Source organism: Pseudopodoces humilis, chromosome 2, assembly GCF_049639895.1.
Source record: "Pseudopodoces humilis isolate 2021_Gansu_Grassland_sample_001 chromosome 2, ASM4963989v1, whole genome shotgun sequence".
Taxonomy (NCBI): Eukaryota; Metazoa; Chordata; class Aves; order Passeriformes; family Paridae; genus Pseudopodoces; species Pseudopodoces humilis.
The window spans coordinates 38810057-38823341 of record NC_142201.1 but is presented as its reverse complement, the minus strand read 5'-3'; the positions used below and the strand labels follow the sequence as shown (position 1 = coordinate 38823341).

Below are 13285 nucleotides of genomic sequence, written 5' to 3'. Positions count from 1 at the left end.
ATATGAACAATATATGAATCATTATATGAACAATTTATGACTATTTCCTCTACAAACTACCACAGAAACTTCAGATTTCTGTCTTTTTTATGGAAGTTGGCAATTCCACAAGCTGACAGAAACTAGAGCCAACAGACAGTAGTACAACTGGAATAAGCTTGAGTGTGTTTGTTCATTAGCAGCCAGCTGTCACAATCACAAGATTGACTTTCTCTATCTCCTACTCAGTGGTAGCACCCTCCTCATATATTGAACAATCCTTTGTTCACTTGGACTGGAATTATGAAACTCTCTTTTGTTTTGACTCAGCTTTTGAGCTATAGCCTTTGAATTTGGTTTAATAGTTGTAATTATTTTCCCTAGAGAAGAAGTGGTTGGACAACTTTCTAAAGCAAAACAATGTTTTATTTCAAAACAAATAAATTTTTTGGGAAATAGAATATTTTTCTTCTCCTATGTGATTGGTCTATATTCCCTCCCTCTGGCAATTTAACTAGAGGTAATTTCTTATAAAAAAGCTTATGAAGAACGATAACAAATTACCCCAGAGTATTTAATTCACTATTGTTGGATCAAGTCCTGTTTACAGAAGGCAGGGATTTTTTAGGTGTACCTGTCCCTTCATTTCTAATGAATATGGGGCAAATAAGGCATCTGTTTTGGGGGCAGTCAGTTATTCGATTCCAGGTCTGCTTCTGTCGCCCTTACAATTTGCACTGAGAGACTCTTGACAGGCCATTTCTTCTTTTAGAGCGCCATTTTTCATAGTATGTAGTAAAAAAGTGGTTCAGGTGGTACATGGTCCTCCTTAATATTCAGGTTTTCTGGTTTGAACGCTGATACTTGCACATAACAACTGCGAGCTGGTTCCACCCCTTGTTCCTTAATGTGCTGCTGTGGTGGCTTTAAGCCCAGCCAGCAACTAAGAACCACACAGCCACTTTCACCTCCCCCTTCCACCCTGGTGGAGTGGTGAGGAGAATCAAAACTAGGTTGAAAGAAGAACAGTGTAACAATTGAAACAAAGTAAAAGGTGGTGGTAGTAGTAGTAGTAGTAGTAGTAATAATAATAATAATAATGAATTTTTAAAACCCACAAACATGGGATGCACAATACAATTGCTTACCACTGGCTGACAAAGGCCAGACCCCATTCCCAACCTGGATCAGCCCTCCTTTTGGTTAACTCACACTGTTTATATACTGGGCATGGTGTTCTTCGGTGTGGAATGTCCTTTTGTCCAGTTCACTTCACCTGTCCCAGCTGTGCAACCTTCCAGCCTTTTTTTGTGTACCTCCTCACTGGCAGAGCATGAGACACACTAAAAATAGTACTTGACTTAAAATAAATACAGCTTAGCAAACCCCAAAATATCAGTGTGTTACCAACATTATACTGAATCCAAAACACAGCACTACCAGCTACTGAGAAGAAATGAACTCTATCCCAGCTGAAATCAGGACTGATATCTTAAGAGGTGTTACAGGTGCAAGGTGTTGCATATGACACCTTGTATATTGACTTTGAGATGTTAATACATGGAAACTAATCCTATTTACAGCCTAAGAAAGAACTTGAATCTTCACATCCCAGAATGGGATGCTGATCTATTTTTTTCCCTATGTCATCACACACTAGCCTTTTATATACTAGGGAATGTGCTTTTGTTGTATTTTAGAGGATTTTGGTTTGAGTTTTCTTTGTGCCAAGAGTTTATTATCTCAGCTAGTCAAATCAAAACAATTTTAAAACTCTGATTTCTCACTTTGGTTCCAGTCTTTACTTATTCCTTATTACTCTTTGAAAAGGTTTTTGCATATGAGGTGAGTGAAGAATTATCTGTCTAATCATCATGTTTTAATGCCAGTTCAACATCACCAGTCCACATCCAAAGAGCCATGGGGTAAGGATTAAAACTGACACTGTTTTGTGCAAAATGTCTAAAAAAGAGCTGAAGTTATTTCCTCAAGTACAGACTCCATGCTCATGCTGGTGGACCTGCCTTCATTTGGAACACTGGACACCCCCAGTGTCATGCCAGTGCCGAAATCCCTTCCATTGTCTCTCAGGCTTCAGAAGCCAGATTAAGGTGTTCCTTCTAGATTTCAAAGGAAATAGCTGATCAGGCTTCAGAAAAGACCACATGTGGATTTCTGAACTTATGTGACACATGGGCTCCTCAGGGACAATGCGGGCATCAAAGTTCAGGATGCAGAAACTAAGAGCTGGAGACAGAGCCTTTTGGCTGAATAGACTTGTCTGTAGGATAAATTTCCAGGAAATTAGAATATCGTTAAAAATTGCTGGAGTGCTTCACTTGGTGAAAAATTCTTTCTGTCATTAAGAACAATGCTTACAAAATTAATACTATTATGTTTCTACCCCCTTTTAAAAGAGGGAAGTTACTAAAATAAGAGGAAAACAAAACACAAAAAAAAGTTTCCCCAAACAACCAAATAAACTGAAAGAATTTTATCTTCACAAAAAGAGGCAGGCTAGATTTTGAGTAAGTGTACTGGAAATTCCACATTTTTCTCTCATGCAATGTTTAGGGCAGCAGATGTCATGTCATCCAAGGCTGTGCTTTTTTTTTTTGTTTTTTTTATTTCATCAGTATGTGGACTTTGGAGTCAACACATTGTTGAAAAATTTATGCCAGAAAAGCAAGTCAGTGTTTCTTGTTGTCAGTAATTTCTTTTATGAAGCTTTATATGAAAAAAAGTAAGACAATATTTATGTCTTTATCAAGTAAAGGCTTCTATACAGAGTGGAATATTTTACAAACGTAACTTTAAAAGGTGAAATGCAAAGCAATTTCCTTTTTCTTTCCTTTTTTTTTTTTTTTTTGCTGTGGTTATTATGTTAGAAATGGTGGACACATCAGGAGGTGCTTCCTGTTTGTGCAAGCAGATGACAAGTTGGCATTAACCATCTACAGGAGATAACATTATCAAAATATCTTAACCACATGCATCACAAAGAGGATTTTAATAAAGCCTTTCTTTCGCTTCTTTTGAAATTAATCTAATTAAAATACGTGCATATCTGAAAGCTAAATAACTGGATATTCTTTAGTTGTCCATAATACACCACTTTCATTTGTCAAGCTTTGGATAAGAAGTGCTTTTACAAAATATGCCATGGCAGCTGTGTATGTGGGAAACAGGTTGAGCTGTTTTTCAAAACAGAGAAGAAGGAGATTATCTGAAAAGGAATCACATAACTAGGGTTTTAGTAGTCTGTACAGAGACAGCCTCTTTTCTAGCTCTAGATATTTCTTCCTTATTCTGTAGGAAAGGAGGATACTTCTTTCTTGTAAACAGAACAGGCCTTGTCCCAGGCCCCACTATAAGAAAAAAACAGCAACTCAAATAAAAAGTCAAGGATGTGACCTCAGAAGGCGCAGGTTCTGTACGTAAAGCCTTGGCAGCTATCCAGGAGTAAATCATCAATATGGCATTTCCTTAAAACCTTTTCTGTAATGAAGAGCTGCTATTTTTCCATTTCTTTAGATCCATTCTTAAATCTCATTCTTTGGTCATCTAAACTTGTGACGAGTTTGTTGTCTTCCTGTAACAGGAGTTCCAACATTACCAGTGTTCTCCTAATCCATTTGCAACAGTGATTTATTAGAGACCAGTAAAATTACTTCCTTGGTATGTTTGTCTCCTGTCAGGCTGTAACAAAGAACTTAACATCAACTGATTCACCCAGTCAGTGCTGCTAAACCAAAGGAAATTTCTAACTCTTTCTAAAAAATCACAGCATAGGATTAAAGTGAGGATTATAGGCCTTTCTTAGGTTTATCTTGTCACCCTTCTAGTCAAATAATTAATGAAGCAGTGTTTTTGTCAAATCTTTTTCCTGATGTCAAAGACCAAGCTGTAAACAGAGAAAAGGGCTCAGGCACCAAATTGTGCACAGCATTTTTATGAATCATAGTCTAGAATTTTTCAGTGCTTCTCATTCTCCAGCAGTACACCTGCACTGGCTGCTTACCAACACCAAAGATCAGGACCAAGAAAAATATTGCCTGAGGTAATCTCAGTGCAAGATATCTCAAGTCTGTCAGTTGTGGAACCTAGCTCTGGATGTAAGAGGTTTAAGGCATCCTCCTTACCTAGTCCTAACCATCAGTGTTCACCTACCATCAAATGCTGGATATTTTCCTCTCATTAATATAGTTAAGAACTGATAAATTATGTTTATTACAGTTTCCAAAGGTAATTGAAATATTCTATTTTGATCTAATTTGTGTAGTCTGTTTTCTCTGGGAAGGGGTCTTCACGTGAAACTCTTCTGAATGCTTCAGTCCACATCTGTAGTTGTTATCTGCTGTAAACCTTCAAAACTAAATAGTTGTATTTGCAAGAAAACTGCAGTTCTTATTGAAAATAATGAATTCTGTGTATCTTAATGCAAACTGTATTGTTCGCTTAGGCAGTAGACAAGTCTGTCTGTAGTGTTAGGTGAGAGAGCACAGGACAGGGAGGATGCAAAACCAAACTGGAATAGGCAGCTCAGTATTGAAGCTCAGGGTATTTCTGGAATTTATTTTGCTCCCCAGATACACTGAAATAAAGGTAAATTAATGTATATTGTAGATTTTATATTTTATATACATTATTATGTATGACAGTGTTTCAAAGGAATGTGTCATAGTCCTGTTAGTATTTTTACCAGTTCAGTGTGAATGACTTGTGCAGAGTTACTTTCTCCTCCTCAAGTTGTCTCTAAATAATAAAAACATGTAAAGCAGCATTAGTGCAGTGCTCTCACTGAACTGTAGAGCTTAGTAGACCGTGAGAAATTCGAAGTTCACAATTTAAAACTCAACGTAATTCTGAGTTATGGGAAATTATAGGTGGGGAAGTACAGGACGTGATTTCCCAAGACCACAAAGTAAGTGCAGTGGTGTCAGTAGAAGATCTGAGATCCCTCTTTCTCCTTAGGCTTATGCTCCAAACCAGTTCGGTTTTTTTTACTACGCTGTGCTGTTTGACTAACATGAGACTTACGCAGAATCCTTTGGTCAAAACCTCATGAATGTTAAGCAAATATTTCATACAGTATGTATGGAAATGTAGACACTTTTTTTTTTAATTCAAATTCACTAACAGTGGAATCTATGTCTTGAAAACAGGTCGTGGCTTCTGGCTATTTCACATCCTTACAGGGAAAAATGTACTGTAGTATAGAAGGGACTAGAATATTTCTCAAGCTGATGTTTCAAGTCTCATGACTCTTCAAATGCTTTTTTAAGTGTGCCATTTTACTGCCCCCTATGGTGTCTGGGCTGGTTGGGTCTCCTCTGAAACAAAGGAAAGGGCAGGAATGCTAAATATTTTTTTTGTGGTCTAGGAGCACATGTAGCTGTTGCTGATCTGATTGAGCAGAGGGGATTTAATGCTCTAAGGGTACATAAAGGCAGGAAGAGCACTCTGAGAGAAGAAAAGAAAAAACTTGTAAGAGGAAGGCCTTCTGAGAAACAACGTTATAGAACTAAAATAGAGCAACTAGAGGAAGGAAGGCCATGTCCTATATATACAGAAAGGGAGGGGGATCTTCTCCGTAGTAACAGGAAGAGCAGGGGAGGAGGGAAAGGACAGCATAGATGGCAAAAGAAGTTTCAACAAACTATAGAAAAGAGAGATTGAGGTTTGCTCGTACCTGCTCACAGGATCGATGGGCTTTGTGTGATACAAAACCCTTTCCAAAATGTCTGTTTAAGCTACTGAAATAAGAATTCATTATTTCTGGATAATTATAAAGTTTGTATTTTAGTATTTCTTCTTTATGTTCCAAATTTCTTATTTCTTTATTTCTTTCAAATGTTTTATTATTACAAGAATTGAAGCTTGGTTGCTAAGAGGAAGTTTCAGTTCTGTGATTTGCACCTTATCTATGTTACTGCTGTGCATTTGCATTATTATTGCAGATACAAGATGTTTTGGCACTGGAACATGTCCATGTTTTGCAACAATATTTAATACACTAAAGTTAGGTAAATGTGGTGGGTCTGCAAGTCCCAGGTGTCCTGAAGGTTTATTCTGGTTTTCCTGATGTGATTTTACTGATGTGCTGAAAAGTCCCTTTTGCTTTTTCCCCTCACTTATTTCTTGTACTCTTTTTTCCCCCGTTAGCTTCAGCAGCAATTTTGTAAAGTACTTGCAGGACCTGCTGTTGCATCTCTTGCCAGGCAAACCCCTCTTAGTAAAGATAGCTATCTTTCAGTCTCAGAAACCTAGCACTGTACTAAAACAGATATATCCCAATGGATCTGAAACATCCTTTCCTCCTTCTGTTAGCAGTTTTCCATAGTTTGCAGTGATTACTTCAATTAACTAGTGAAGCAGTAAGCAATTACCAATTTTTGCTTCATAGGAGACTACAGCAGTTTTTGTTGCTTCAAATAAAGTATTTAAACATCTGCTTTCATATTATGTGATATGGATGATCTTTTTGTTTAAAATATTTGTAGTTCTTTTTGCAAAGACTGACAGCGGTGTCTGCTTTCAGGGTGGGATGATTAACTGGAATAGACTGTTTCCTCCTTTACGTCATAGACATAATGCGAATTATCAAGATCATCACCCGTCTGAACAAGGCATACCTCCACCTACTGAGGTTTCTGAAGAGCAGGTAAACACTTTCTATTTTAAAATTGCATTAAAAATTGTTAGGAATTAATCTCTACTAATTTTTTATCATCTGTTTACACAGTTTAATGGTTTCTATAACAGCAAAAATTAGAATATAAGCTAATGGTTGTAATACAGAGACACTACTGTCATTACCATCCAAACCAGAGTTACAGAGCTACTTGTGAGTTTCTACTTTCATGTGTTACTGCTTGTATTTTGTACTTACAGGTGCTGATGGTTTCAGTAGTGGAAACTATTCAAATCTGATAAAATAAATGTTTCAAAGAAACAAGAATGATAAATAAATGTCATTATTTGTCTTGTAGAAATCATGTTTGCTGAAGTCCACAGCTTAAGTTTCCAATTCCATCATTTGGGTTTCTTTTAAATAAGAAAGTTATGCCAACTGTGGACTGCAAAACACATTTGGGCTAACACTTGGATATTTCCCTAAGTAATGTGGTCACCTGATTCCTTATATTGATGCTACAGAGAAGTTTATGTCCTTTCTATCAAGTATAGATTTAGACTTCTGGACTTTTGTTGATAGTTTTATTCTCAGAAGAGATGATTATTTACTCAGAAATTTAAGAATAGTCTTATTCCTGCATTCAGGATTTATTGCATGCAGTCAATTTCTCCAGGTTGTAGCCTACCTGCAGTTAGCTGTATTAGCCATTTTATAGTTTAAGGTCTCTGCTACCCTTGAACAAGAGTAGGTTTCTTTCCTTTTTTCCTTTTTTATAAGGAGATAAGTCAAGACTTGGTAGCAGCACTGTCATTTTCAGTTTAAACTGAGCTCATTTATGCTTTGACTGATTTATAGCTTTGACTGGATGTTAGATTATGTTCAAAATGTTCAAAACTTTTAACTGCTCTTTTGACTACAAACCTCCTGTGCTACATCTAGAAAGGAAAAAAATCCAAACTGAACAAAAAAACAAACCAAAAGCAAGCAAACAAAAAAACCCCAAAACAACAAAACCCCAACTAACGAACAAAAAGAAAATAAAAATAAAAACCCCACACTAAAATGCACCTTCTGAGACAAAGACCAGAAACTTAGTTTTGGCTGTCCTGAAAGCCTACTCAGCGCCAGTATGGCATGGACCACAAGATTTCCCTGCTGGGTTGGCTTACTTATTGACAAATTCTGCTTGTGGGGACTTCTATTTTTGGGCCAAAACTAATGAAATAGTTCTAGTCTGACTTATGCTGGATTCTTACCCAAGGCCTTTAAGCCCAGATTTATAAAAGCAAATGCACTTACATTTCCTGATGCATTGAGGATGTAGGGCTTGACTCTCTGGTAACCCTGCAAAGAAGTCAATAAAGCACCTTTGGCTGGTTTTTCAAGACTACTAATAATGACACAAGTTGTCTCAAAATGGCAGAAATGCAAGGGTTTCATCTGTTCATCACATTAAAATTTGTGAGCATTTTCAATCCTTTTGGTACAAAAATCTCTGCATTTCTTGTGAGGTTTTAGCACCTTTAGTTACTGTTGCCAGTTATACACTCTGTTTCCTGGAGCTGGATTCATTTCCTGTGGTAAAAATACTCTCAGATGAAAAGAGGTTTTTCTTGTTACTATTCCCTGTGATGCTCAATGAATTTTTCTGTAAATAGGAACGTTGCAATTCCAGCCACCATTTCTTAAAGTTAGAATTCATGGGAGCTGCAGTAAAAACTTTACTTCTGTAGTGTTTCTGTGGTTAGCTTTTATACCACTCCCTGCCCTTTTTCTCATAAAAAAACGCAATCTTAGATGAAAAATAAGAGTTTCAGGTTATGAAATTGAGTTTGGACTTAAACTATTGTTGCAGAAGTGTCGAAAGTAACAATTCATTTCTCTCCGTACAAGAAGGTGAAAAAATGTGGCACTGGGTTGTAAGGTTGATATTCTGACAACCAAGGTAGCTGTTCTCAAATGTGTTGTGGGGGTGTATTTATATTAAGAAAAGGAGGATCTGAGCCTCTGGGAAAACTTGGCAGTTATACACTTCTCAGTAAGTCACCAAAGCAGAGATGACTAAAAATATTGAAAGTTCTGGAGGTGTCTTAGAGGAAAGAAAAGCTGCTTTTGGTGGCAACTTTCTTTTAAAAATACTTTCAGTGCTAGTGCTGCACATTGGTTTTGCACTCTGGGAAGATTCTTCTTGAGATGTGTACAGCCTCTTCTGCATTCCTGCTTCACTCTGCTGCTGCAGGCTCCCTGCAGTAGCTCTCTGGCAGCTTCTGTAGCCCAGGACATCCTGGATCAGGAGTTGTGGTGTCTGGTCATAAGGCCCTTTGAAGCAGGATGAGAAATTCTTTATGCTGCCAGTGGCTGCAGTTACTTTTACATCCCATTCTCTGCCCTCCCACATCTTGTTTTTCCACTTCTGGAAGATTAATTATAAAAGTGAATGAGTTATATTGTGACTTGTGGTCATAACAAAGTGAGATTGTAGATTTTAAATGTACTTTAAATTGGTATTTACCCATAAATTAAATTTGGTTATGCATGCATTGCCTTTTTACAGATGGTGCTTTGAATATCTGTTAACACAGAGCACAAAGGTTAGGTGTTAAGTACATGATATTATAGAGAGGGCTGGTCAAATGGTTATTGATTTAACAAAATCACTATCTTAATGTGTCCTTTTTCATGTAATTTTTCCATCAGATGTCATTGATTTTTGCTTTGCAGAAGTTTTTGGCAAAAAAGCTGCTTTTTTGAGTATATGTAGAAGCCCCCCAAAAATTTTACTAAACCAATTTAAGTATTGTACTGCCTCTACTTTAGGACTAACTTTAAGGTTTATTTAAAAAACCTCCAATACCTGGAATGAATAGTTTTGAGGGTTTTTTATGCCCTCTGGAATAATGTAGATATTTTCAAGAAAAAGAGCTGAAGATTCATTCTGGATAGGTTTTCTCATCTGCTCTATAATTCTGTGTTTTGGTCAGTGTTGGTTTCTTGAGATGCTCTTGTTGAGAGCAGCAAGCCCCAGGTCAGACTGTAGTTGTCATGTGTGGTACCAGACTTTGGATTTTACTCTTCTTTCAAAACTGGACCAGCCAGGAAAATACAGGTGTGGCATTTTCTGCAATTGGCTTTGAATTAAGTGGCGGTCATCTCTGTGGCAACATTTTGAAGCACGCTGTCCTAGATAGATCTTTGATCAGTGGAAAAGCGATTTCTTCATTTCTTTTCCAGGTTGCACGACTAATGGAAATGGGGTTTTCCAGAGGAGATGCTTTAGAAGCTCTGAGGGCTTCAAATAATGACTTAAATGTAGCCACTAATTTTCTACTGCAGCACTGATGGTTTTCTGCGTGAAGGAACTTCACCCCACGGGTTTGTACATGCCTGGGAGAGGATCCAAGCCACCTGCTGGCCAGACTCACCAAGGTCAGCCCCACAAGAGCATCAGAAGAGAGAAAAAGCTCCACGTGACGGATGACTCAGAGTGATGCTAAGAAATTATGTGAACTGTTCCCAAGCCTTCGGATCACTTGGTGGTTTCTAGTCTGGTTATCCTTCTCAAAGTAACTTTAGTTTCTACTTGTTACTGGATATCACCTAAGTTTATTTTTAAATAAAATAGGTGGGCTTTTTCTTGTAAATCCTTGTTAGACGTTATCAGACTTTAATGACTAGGAAAAAAAAATCTCCAACAACTACAACAGCTAGATTTACCTGTCAAGAAAAATTATATTTTCTTCATTTATAAGTCTAATTTCTCTAGCTTAAATGTTATTTTACAGTACTTGATTTTTTATTACAGTAATAAGAGGTTTGAAGATCGCTTAATTTACAACTCAATAAAAGGTTATGGGACTATTATGTCATTCTTTGCAAAGTTTTATTAATGCCTGTAATATTTTATTTCTCAAATTTCTTTTTGAATAAAAGTTGTCATTCAGCACATACTAGACAGATAGGATGAGAGAAAATTAATGTATGTATGTATAGTGAGCTACAGCAAGTGACCGCTGTAAAGTTGAATTTTTACAAACCGAGCGAATTGCTGTTCAAATACGGGTCATGAAGATACTCACTGGAAGCAATAAAGGTGAATTGAATGATGCAATAAGATCAGAACTGGAATGATGTGAATGACTTCCATGGCTAACTCAGAGATGACTTCTGTAACAATGGATGTATGCAGTGTCCTATGTGCTGCTTTCATTTTTTTTTTTCAGCTGGCTACCTACTGTCTTAAAAGGAAATGACAAAAAGATAGCTTTTCTACATTTAATTCTAGGTTTCTAGTGTCAGAGATGAGAATGGCCCTGGATTCTCACTGTCTGAAGCAACTTAGTGTTGACCACAGGCTGAAACGTGAACATTAGGGATGATCCAGGCTGGCACAGGAGGCAAAAGGACAGAAGTGCCAAGTTTGTGCCATGTTGGGTTTGAAGTTTGGACTGATTCCTGAATCAGTTTGCTTGGCTTGCCTCTCAGAAGTGTTCAGTATTATCACCTTAGGAGTTGCAGGAGGCTGGGTACAGAAAGGGTAACATCTCTGAAGGAATACAAGATTCCATAGGGCAGCTCCATGAAACCAATCTACACACATATCTTACACATTTCATGTATGTTTCTGTATGTACTTGTGTGTGTACAGCGTGTGCATGTGTGTCTGTTTATATATACACTGGCATATTTCACATACATACATTTAGAATAAGGTATAGGTCACAAGAACTGTAGCAGAGGCAATAACAGGTGCGTAGGGGATGTTTTAGAAATCCAGATGAACACTGTGTACCACAGCACAGATCTTTGCAGTCTCACTTAGCCTGGAAAATGTACCAGGAAATTACAGGACAAGATTTAGGGGAGAGAGATACTTCTCTTTTACTTTTTTAATTGACTGATAAAACTGAAAAGTCTTTTGGGCATACAAGTCCTTATCTCCAAATTGCATCAAATTCAGCAAATGACAATGTTTAATTAAGTCAATGTTCTGTATGTATTTCTTTTGTATTTTGCAGTGGGTAAAGTAAGGGGGTTTTGGAATGACAATGCGTTTTCTTAGGCTTTGACCTTCTGGGTTTGGCTTGTTTTATGATCATATTATTTAGGGAGGGTCTGCTTTTTAATGGAAAGGTTTTGTTTGTGTGAAGCTAAAGCTATGTGTGTGTGTGTGTGTGTAGACCACAGACACTTATTTACCTAGGGAACTCTGGGAACCTGCTGTCTTGGAAAGCAAAGGATACGTGTAAGAAAAAGAAGTCCAACCTTAATTTGTACATGCATACTTATTTCTTTTGAAACAGGTACAGGTTTTAATTTTGAAACATACTGATTCTTCCTTCACAAATATTTTATCCAAAAGTAGCAATAAAGACTGGTAAAATACTTCAGAAATCAAATTTTGTCTGTAGGAAATAAAAGTCTGCCTAGCCCAGAGTAAATAAATGTGCCCTTTTCAGACATTACCCTGCTGTAGCGACAAGAACAAAGACTATTTTATTCCTTGGAATTTTAAAACATGTTAAGTTCCATATGGGATATGTAAGTGTCTCCGAGTCTAAATCCTTTCTTACTGTTGCCTGTACAGGGGGTATTCAAATGTCTTGGGTGCGTGGAAAATCCCATTTTGCTGGGCATTCTGCAAAACATGGTTAAACCTAAGGGGTAAAATGCAGGTCTTGGTGATGTCAGTTGAAAACTCCACTTGATTGTGAGAAAAGTCTGTGTTCAAAATGCTGCCAGGGTTGTGATTTCCAATTAAAAAAAACCCAACAAAACAAACCAACAAACAAAAAACAATGGTAAAAGAAGAGGTCTGAGAGGCCATTGAAAACAATTCCTGTTTCATGCAAGAACCGTAGAAGATTCACATGTTAGAGCTGGAAAACAACTCAGTTTCCACTTGATGGTGAAATTTTCATGAACTATTTCTGGGAATGTGAGGAGCGTGTTCTTCACAGCCTACGCTGGGTTTGTCTGATAGAGTTTTGAATGTCTCATCGCACAGTTTCTAATCTGTGTGTGACACAAGACATTTTTTGGGCAGCAGGAAGCAAGCAGAATACATTTCTACGTATTGGATTTCAAGTCCCTAGAAAATTCACTCTAGTTCTAGTAAAGCCAAGATTTGATATATTGAAATAAAAGTAGTTGCTGCTGTTAAAATTTCCCTGCTAGACTGGGAATGTCATCTCATGAGACAGCACTCGAGTAACTTTTTGGGGGACTTTCCTAGACAGTTATGTGACACTTTGAAATACACCCACGGTGAGGTTGATATTTGTGTAAATCAACCTGATAAGCCACAAGGCTCAGGTTCTCAAGCCTTAACATTTTGCCAAGATGGAGACTGATTGCTCTCAAGACCTACCAAAACCATTTTCCTCCCTCAAAACAAGCATTAAAGGCTGCCTGTTACTGAGTGAGCGCAGGGACTGTCGCAGCTGGTTTATGCACCAGCCTGTGCTGTCTAGCACTTAGCAGTGCCTTTTGGAATAATGTGGTGGAGAAAAGGTCTTGTTATTTCTGTCTGGAACAGAAGAACGAGCCAGAAAAACTTATTGCAAGGTACTGGGCAAAGGGCAACATTTCTGGCTCTCCTGTTTGTATGTATATATATATGATTATATATATGCATATATATGTATATGCATGTGTATATATACAGAGAGT

At 37.4% G+C, this 13285-nt stretch overlaps 1 protein-coding gene across 1 annotated transcript in view; it reads left to right on the top strand.

Annotated features, from left to right (window-relative positions):
* Positions 1-10477, top strand: part of UBAC2 (UBA domain containing 2) — an 84389-nt gene extending 73912 nt beyond the window's left edge. The window contains exons 8-9 of the mRNA XM_005516463.2: positions 6521-6643; positions 9848-10477. Coding sequence (XP_005516520.1) covers positions 6521-6643; positions 9848-9955 — 231 coding nt within the window. The 3' untranslated portion in view covers positions 9956-10477. The remainder of the gene's footprint in view (positions 1-6520; positions 6644-9847) is intronic.
* The last annotated feature ends 2808 nt before the right edge of the window (positions 10478-13285 follow it).